Below are 7,479 nucleotides of genomic sequence, written 5' to 3'. Positions count from 1 at the left end.
CACACTCGGGGCCCAGGCAGGAATGAGGGTGTCAGCAGACGCACCCATCTGAGTAACAGGGTCTGGCTTACACTCCAGTGTGGCGACTGGGGCAGTTTCCTGTCTCCAGGCTGGTGGTTCAGGCTCTCTGCAGACTCAGACAGCTGTGGCTCCATCGGTTGTACCTGGGTCACAGCTCCATGCTTTGTTTCACATCCATAAGGCCTGGAAACGCACTAGCTGAGAGGCCCTAGTCAGGCTGCTCCTTCGTCTGGCCCTGGGCATGGCGCCTTGAGCCCCTACTGCCTGGCACCATTACGCCGTGTGGCCCCGGCTGTGTGAGGGACCCGTGTGCGTCGAGCAGACACCTGGGGCAAAGCCAAATGCTAGTTTATAAGCCGCCCTTTTACCGGCCAAACGTAATCGCCGCGGCATCTGCTCGTCGTCAGGGCGATTAGCCCTGGCTGAAGTTTTGCGCCCATTAGTGCCTGGGTCTAAGTGGCCAGGCCACTGGTGGTGAAGGCCTGAGGGCTAGCGAGGGCCGGACTCTGGAAAGCCCCAGCCCAGCTCAGCTGCTGCACCTGCTTCCCCACAGCAGCGTCGGGGGTCCAGCATCAGGGTGTGCGCCTCCTGCCTGGCCCCGGTCCCGGCCCAGTGCGGCACAGCCCTTGCCGATGATGTGGGCAGCCAGGAGGCCGCTGAGTAGCAAACGGGGCCGTGCTGTGAACACCCGTGTGCTCGGCCCGGCCCAGACCCCGTCTCTGTGCGGGGTGGCTGGGGCCCAGCGTCACAAAGCTGTTCAGGGCCGGAGTCAACGCTTACAGCCCAGGACGCACCTTCCCAGCCGGCTCAGCCCCTTCGAACACAGCTCCTGCCACCCGTGTCGGTAACGTGGTTAAAAGAGCGACGGGTACAACGAGGTGCCGGCCAGGGCGTGCCGCGTAGGGCGAGGAAACCACGCTCTGTGCGCTAGGGGCTGACGTGCGGATCCTTGCTGGGGGCAGCGCTGTAAGCGTCCCGCTACCAGGTCTGTGTGACTGCGTAACAAGACCGTTTCCCACGTCAGCCCTGGCCATCGCTGGGGTGGGCATGGCAGCTCAGCATGAGCAGCGAGCGGCCTTGCCAGCCGCCGGCTGGAGGAGGGGACGGGGGCGTCCAGCCTCCTGGGGTCTGTTCGCCTCGGCCACGGATTTGCTGCGTCACCGTGAGCAGATCACTTTACCGCGCTGTGCCTTGGGGCCCCAGCTATGGCGTGGGGGCCAGTGCTAGGGTGTGAGGCTTATTTCACTGCAAGGAGAACGGCAAGGCTCAGTCGAGAAGAGCTGCAGCCAGGCAAAGGCCTTTTACACATAGTAGCGGGCCCAAGCTGAGCCTGGGACCCCCACACAGAAAGTCGCTTCAGGCCCATTGTGGCTGCCTCACTCCGAGCACGCAGGCTTCTGGGCAAAGCCAGTTTGTACTGAAGGGCGCAGCTGGAAAAAGTCACCTCTGACTTTGGCTTTACTGGGGGCACTAAATCACCAGCTCTGCTTTAGCCCGGGCACTGGTGCACTGCATCCTCCGGCGCTGGCAGGCCGGGCACAGCTGGGCCGCAGCTGACGCTGCTCTCAGGGGGTCACAATGATTGTTCATCTCCTCCCCTTTGTTAAAATGGTGGAGTAATGAAAAGAGGACATTGCTTCTCCCTTGTTCTCAGTCATTCCTTCCCTGAGGACCTGGGAGGAAATTTGGAGCCGAGCGCTTGTGCTGTGATTTGGAAACAGATTGGTTCTGCGACTCAAAGAAGGAGCAGGCTTAGTGCTGGGGCCATCCAACAGCGTGAAGAGCTGCTGCTTGTCTGGGGTCCAAAATGAGGCGAAGGTGAGCGATGCTCAGACCCACCACTGCCAAGCTGGTTACATTTGTTGCCAGCTTTTTTTTGCCTTTAAAAAAATTAAAAGCTATTCCTTTATTAACAGGCAGCACGGAGTTAAAAGTTCTCACTGCATTGTCCCCCCTCCCCCATTCCCACTTAGCAGAGTGGAAGTGGAACCCCCACATCTCCTGGGTGTGGGGTTCTGGCCCATCAAGTGGCAACAAGACCACTTAGAGAGAGATTAATGAGTCTGCTCTACAGCCTTAGGGCCATAGCCTAAGGGCCATGTGGTGTTTCGCGCATGCACTAAGGGCCAGAGGCCCCAGGTTTGATCCCACCTGCCGACAACTGGGAGTCTCGTGTCATTACAGAAGGATGAAGAATAGTATGTATAGAAGCAAAAGCACCGAGGCTGCTGTGTTAATCACAGGGTTGTCATGTGCCATGCTATTTACCATGTGGTCATTAGCGCTAGGTTGTAGGGTAACTGACGATTAACTAAGCCCCTGTCTACACACACAAGGGGTGTTGATTCTACCAACCCAGGTTGGAAACTCATAGTTAAATGGGTACAGTGTCCAGCACAAATTCATTACAGGGTTAGTGATCTTCCTACATGGGGGCCAGCCTCGCCCCACCCTCCCTTGAGCAAGCAAACACAGGTGCAGAGACAGGCTTTGCACTGCCTGAGAGCAAGGGCTGTGACTCTGAAGAGGAGCAGGCGAGGGGTGGCACTTTACAGCTTTGGCCCCATAAATGGCACTTCATATGACCGATAGCGTTGTACTCTATTGTGTGACCCCTCCCAGAGGTAGCATGTGCTAGAGAAGAGCCCCAGCACTCTCGTTCTGAGCCGCAGACCCGCGGTAAGCAATAACATGACCAGACCTGAAGCATATTCAGACACATGCAGGGTTAGTAAGGCAGACAAGCCACAGCTGCTCTCACATCATGCACTTCTAACTGCTGTGCCTGGTAACTCATATTCACCCTAACCAAGCTGGCTAGAAGAGCGTGTGCTTGGGTGGGTAAACTCCTCTGGTGATTTTGCCAAGCTGTCTGTGTTTGCAGAGTAGGTGTGTTTTCACTGTTCAGGAGTTTCTCAATATTCAGGAAGCCAGACGTTGCAGGAGGAAGGCTGTGAATAGCTGAGCCCAGGGCTGATATTTACATGTATGTTGTCAGCCTGTGATGCAGCGATACCTTGTGTAACTTGGATTTTATTCTGTGCTGCTCATTGAACGACGGACATGTTACACTAGAAAGTACAGACTGGTCTTAGCGCCGCTGAAGGCCCTAGGCTAAGTGCAACTGTCGCAATTCTGCTGGACATGGAGCTTAGGCTGTGTCGAGATCCCCGGGAAATCTGCACCCCTTTCTGCAGGCTCTGTTCCACAAGGCCTGCCTCTTGTGGGGGACCAATGGGGATTCGCTGGCAAGGCAGGAGGTGGGTTTGGGCAGTGGCTAACGGCGCCACAGGATTAAAGCCCATGTACTAATACCCCTGTCCTCTCTCTCGCATACGGCAAGGCGTTCAGTACCACAGCAGCTGTCCTAGAGACTGAGACAACCAGTTCTCTGCACCGCTTTGTGCCCCCCTCTGGAATTGCTGGGTCAGGACCGAACACATGTCCTCAGCTAAAGAGCTGGAGCACACCATTCACACCCCAGCTAGGGCCTGCAAGACCCTCACTTCCTGCCCTCCTGATTAACCCGTTATGCCGAACCACACAAGCCAATCACTAAATGCCTGGCGGTAGGAAGAAGCTTCCCCAGGGTGCAGGGTATCCCACCTTTGTCTGCTGCTGCTGCAGGCTGTCAGCAGAGCCAGGACACTGGGCTAGATCCACCCCTAGTGATTCCTCCGCGACGGAGGAATCTGGGAGAGACCGGACAGGACCCGGAGTGCTTGGGGGTGCTGTGCATGGCCGTCAGAGAGCACTCTGCCAGCATGGGCTGGAACGCTGCAGGCTTTACCTGGTGAAAAGCAGCTCACTGCTGCCAAGGAAGGACAATGGTCTAATGAGGCTCATTATCTCTGCCATTTATAATCAGCCACACACACAGGGGCAATAACAACTGCCATGAATACATTTTATTATAGACCTGACTCAGGACTCTCAGGCGGTTAAACAGAGTGGCGATGGTACGTAGGACACCATTTTTTCATTTACCCAACAGCTGCATGTCAGCTACTTTTTAATCACCGTAAGAAAGAACCAAACCCTTATCAAACCTTTTCACCCAGGGCATCAGCTGTGCTGTGGAAAATGGACACAGAGTATTTTACATTTGCACCTTTATTCTACCACAAAAGGTTAACTGAAGAGCTAGTAAAAAAGAACACACTAGTCCACACTCTGTGTGGTTCTAAGATGAGAACAGCAGAAAAGCTTTTAGCACTGGAAAGAACCAAGAGAAGGCTTTAAAGCTCATTTGGATTCAATTTTGGTCCAGGAGTAACCCAGTGTTAATGCAGCTTTGTAATTTCATCAGCACAAATCAGTCTTTACAAAGTCTCGTTTGGCTTTTATTCTAAATGAGGCCAGGCTGGAGATGGCGTCTCCTCGCCCTGCATTAGACACAGAAATAGGTCACCGAGTGATGGTCCCTTTTGTAGGTACAGCAAATAACAATGCAATGCTCATGAACACTGTGCAAACATTGACACGGTCAGTATCAAATGAGGCACTGTCCCTATCCCACAGGGCGACGCACCCAGGATGTGAGGGCAGGCAGTGTTATGTGCCGTTGCACTGAATCGGCATACATTGCATGTACATAGGGGCTTTCGCTGCTCGAACTCATTCAGCCTCACAGTGGGAGGAGGGTAAATATTATTAGCCCCATTTTACAGGTAGGGAGACTGTGGCATGGAGGAGCGACATGCCTTGCCCAACTCATGTAGCCATGTCAGTGTCTGAGTTGGGAGCAGAACCCTGGTGCCCTGGTTTAACCACTAGACTGCACTTCCTCCCTGAGGTGAGGTGCGTTGGAATGTTCCTGGAACAGCTGGAGTGTGGCGCGGAAGCCTAGCGCACAATGGGGTGGACACACCTTTGCACGGGGCATTGGTACACACACTTCACGAGCTGCTTCTCCCACCACCGAAAAGGCAGTGCTGCCCCCAGCAGACAGAGACGAGCGGCCTAGTCCTCGGGGATCGGCGTGTTGCAGTTCCCATGGTAGATTCTGACTTGGCCCTCGCACCTGAAGTACTGATCAAACACGTCGCTGTACCCGTGCTCCCTCCACCAGGAGCAGAGCTGCCGGTTCCAGGTGCAGTTCAGCACGTGGAACAGCTCGGGGTGCTCCATGCCAATCATGGTGAAGAAGTCCTGGTCCCCCAGGTGGCCCTTGAAGTGGTACTTCTCCGTGAGCTGCCGCACCACGTCTGGCTCCAGCAACTGGTTGTAGAGTTGGGACTGGCGCATGGCTTCCAGGTCCAGCAGCATGACCCCGCTGTTAAAGCCAGGCAGTCCGTCAGGAGGGGGTTCACCCACCTTGGTCTGGGGGTTCTCACGGCGGAACTGCCAGAACGTGTGCCTGGAGAAGGGAGAAAAGCACAACATGGGGGCGTTACAGGCCACAGGCAGATGGCTCCAACGGCAACCAGGTTTGGGCTGAGCACAAGCCTCGCAAGAAGCAGTAACTCCACCAGCTACAAATATGCTCTCTGTACCCCAGGGAAACTCGCTCACCCTCAGCATTGCCCCTGCAGGACTGAGATAAAAGTCCACCCCGGGACCCATTCCTTGCAAGCCCACACTTCTCCAGGCTCCAGGTGTTCCGGGTGGACAAGGAATGCAAGCCTGAGCTCACACCTGCCTCAGGGACTCCTAGATTTAAGACCAGAAGGGATTATGGGACTGGAAAGGACCTCAAGAAGTCATCAAGTCCAGCCCCCTGCAGTGAGCAGGGCCAAGTAAATCTGGACCATCCCAGTGACGGGGATTCCACAACCTGCTTCGGAAGCCTGTTCCAGAGCTTAACCACCCCGAGAGTTAGGTTAGATATTAGGAAAATCTTTCTAAATCAGCCTGGCTGCAGATTAATCCCATTACTGCTTGTCCTACCTTCAGTGGACATGGAGAGCAATTGATCCCTGACCTCTTTATAACAGCCCTTAATAGATTTAAAGAGTGGTACCATTGTGGTCATTTTGTCTGACCTCCTGCATAACACAAGCCAGAAAACCTCACCCAGTAATTCCTGGGTCAAGCTCCTAATGTCTGGCTAAGATAGAGCAGGGCTTTTGGGAAGACATGCAGTCTTCATTTAAAAATGGCAAGTGCTGGAGAATCCACCCCAACTCTTGGTAAATGATGCCAACCATTAATTACCCTCCCACCGTTTAAAAATGTGCCTCTTATTTGTGGTTTGAATTTATCTAGTCTCAACTTCCAACCATGGAATCATATTAAGCCTTTTTCTGATCAGTTACAGAGCCCTCTGCTATCAGAAACTCCTACCCAGGTAGAGCTCGCCCTTCTGTTGGGTAAACTGGTCTTTAATCCCTTAACATGGGCTGCACCGATTTCTGTAGTGTGCTGTTTTTATCAGGAAGTTATGCAGACCTCAGTCAACACAGTGACCTCTATCAGCTACACTTGTGATCTCCTCACAAACAGGACGACGGGGTGGTGTGACAAGTCCTGCTTCCCACAGAGCCCCTCATGCTGATGGGCATTCATTCTGTTACCATCTTTTCATGCTGTATTGCCGGCATCCCCCATCAGCCTTCCCAGGGGTTTGCGGGGATCAGCATCAGGCTCCCCAGTTTCCTGGGTCACCCTGCTTGGTCCCCTGGGAAGGATCTGCTGGTGCAGAAAAAGGCTTGGAAGATTAATGGGCTGCATTGCAGGGGTGCTGCCGACTGAGAGGTCAAAGGCCTTGACAGCTACTGGCTAACCCAGCCCCCGAGCCGCTGTGCAATGTGTGCTGCCAATGGGGCACTCAGGGACACAGGGTTCAGCTCCCCTTCAAAGGCAAATTCTAGAAGACAAACGGAATAAAAACAGTGAAACAAAGTGGGCCAGATTCTGCTTGTAGGCCCTCTGGCGTCAGTCTGCAGTGACTCCATTCCCGCCCGTATCACTGGGGTCACAAGCTCTCCCACTACAGGAAGGGGCTGGGAATTAAAGCCAACCCCCGGTGCCTCCCAAGAAAGGATGGAAAAGAGGCCAGACGAGCTCCCTGCAGAGCAACACTCAAACCCTTCTCAGCCCTGCCACCATTTCTCAAGGTCCCGTGAACACTGTTCACACAGAGCCCGTCAAAGCTCCATCCCAGACAAAGCCTCCCCGCGGCAGGGGTGACGGCAGGAAGAGTCACAACGGGGCTTTGTGCAGGGCCGCTGGGTTACCCAGACACAACGGTCCTGTGAAAGACGCACACAGGAGTCTGAGTGGCTACAGAAGAAGCCCCACGCAGCTCCTTCCCCAGCAGTGACGCCGTCAGTCCCTCTGCCCTGCGAACCCCCCTGACTTCTTCGGTACAACAGAGCGCTCGCGGGAGAGCTCTCTGATGTGTTGGCTCCTGGCGCTCGCGGGAGAGCTCTCTGATGTGTTGGCTCCTGGCGCTCGCGGGAGTGCTCTCTGATGTGTTGGCTCCTGGTGCTCGCGGGAGAGCTCTCTGATGTGTTG

At 54.7% G+C, this 7,479-nt stretch overlaps 1 protein-coding gene across 3 annotated transcripts in view; it reads right to left on the bottom strand.

Annotated features, from left to right (window-relative positions):
* Window positions 1-3,907: 3,907 nt before the first annotated feature.
* XXYLT1 (xyloside xylosyltransferase 1) overlaps window positions 3,908-7,479 on the bottom strand; it is a 102,786-nt gene continuing 99,214 nt past the window's right edge. For all 3 annotated transcript variants that reach the window (XM_073358987.1, XM_073358985.1, XM_073358986.1), the window contains exon 4: window positions 3,908-5,380. In XM_073358987.1, coding sequence (XP_073215088.1) covers window positions 4,984-5,380 — 397 coding nt within the window. In that variant the 3' untranslated portion in view covers window positions 3,908-4,983. The remainder of the gene's footprint in view (window positions 5,381-7,479) is intronic.

This window comes from Lepidochelys kempii, chromosome 9 (genome assembly GCF_965140265.1).
Source record: "Lepidochelys kempii isolate rLepKem1 chromosome 9, rLepKem1.hap2, whole genome shotgun sequence".
Taxonomy (NCBI): Eukaryota; Metazoa; Chordata; order Testudines; family Cheloniidae; genus Lepidochelys; species Lepidochelys kempii.
Note: the sequence above shows the minus strand (reverse complement) of the source record. Positions and strands in the feature narration are given on the sequence as shown.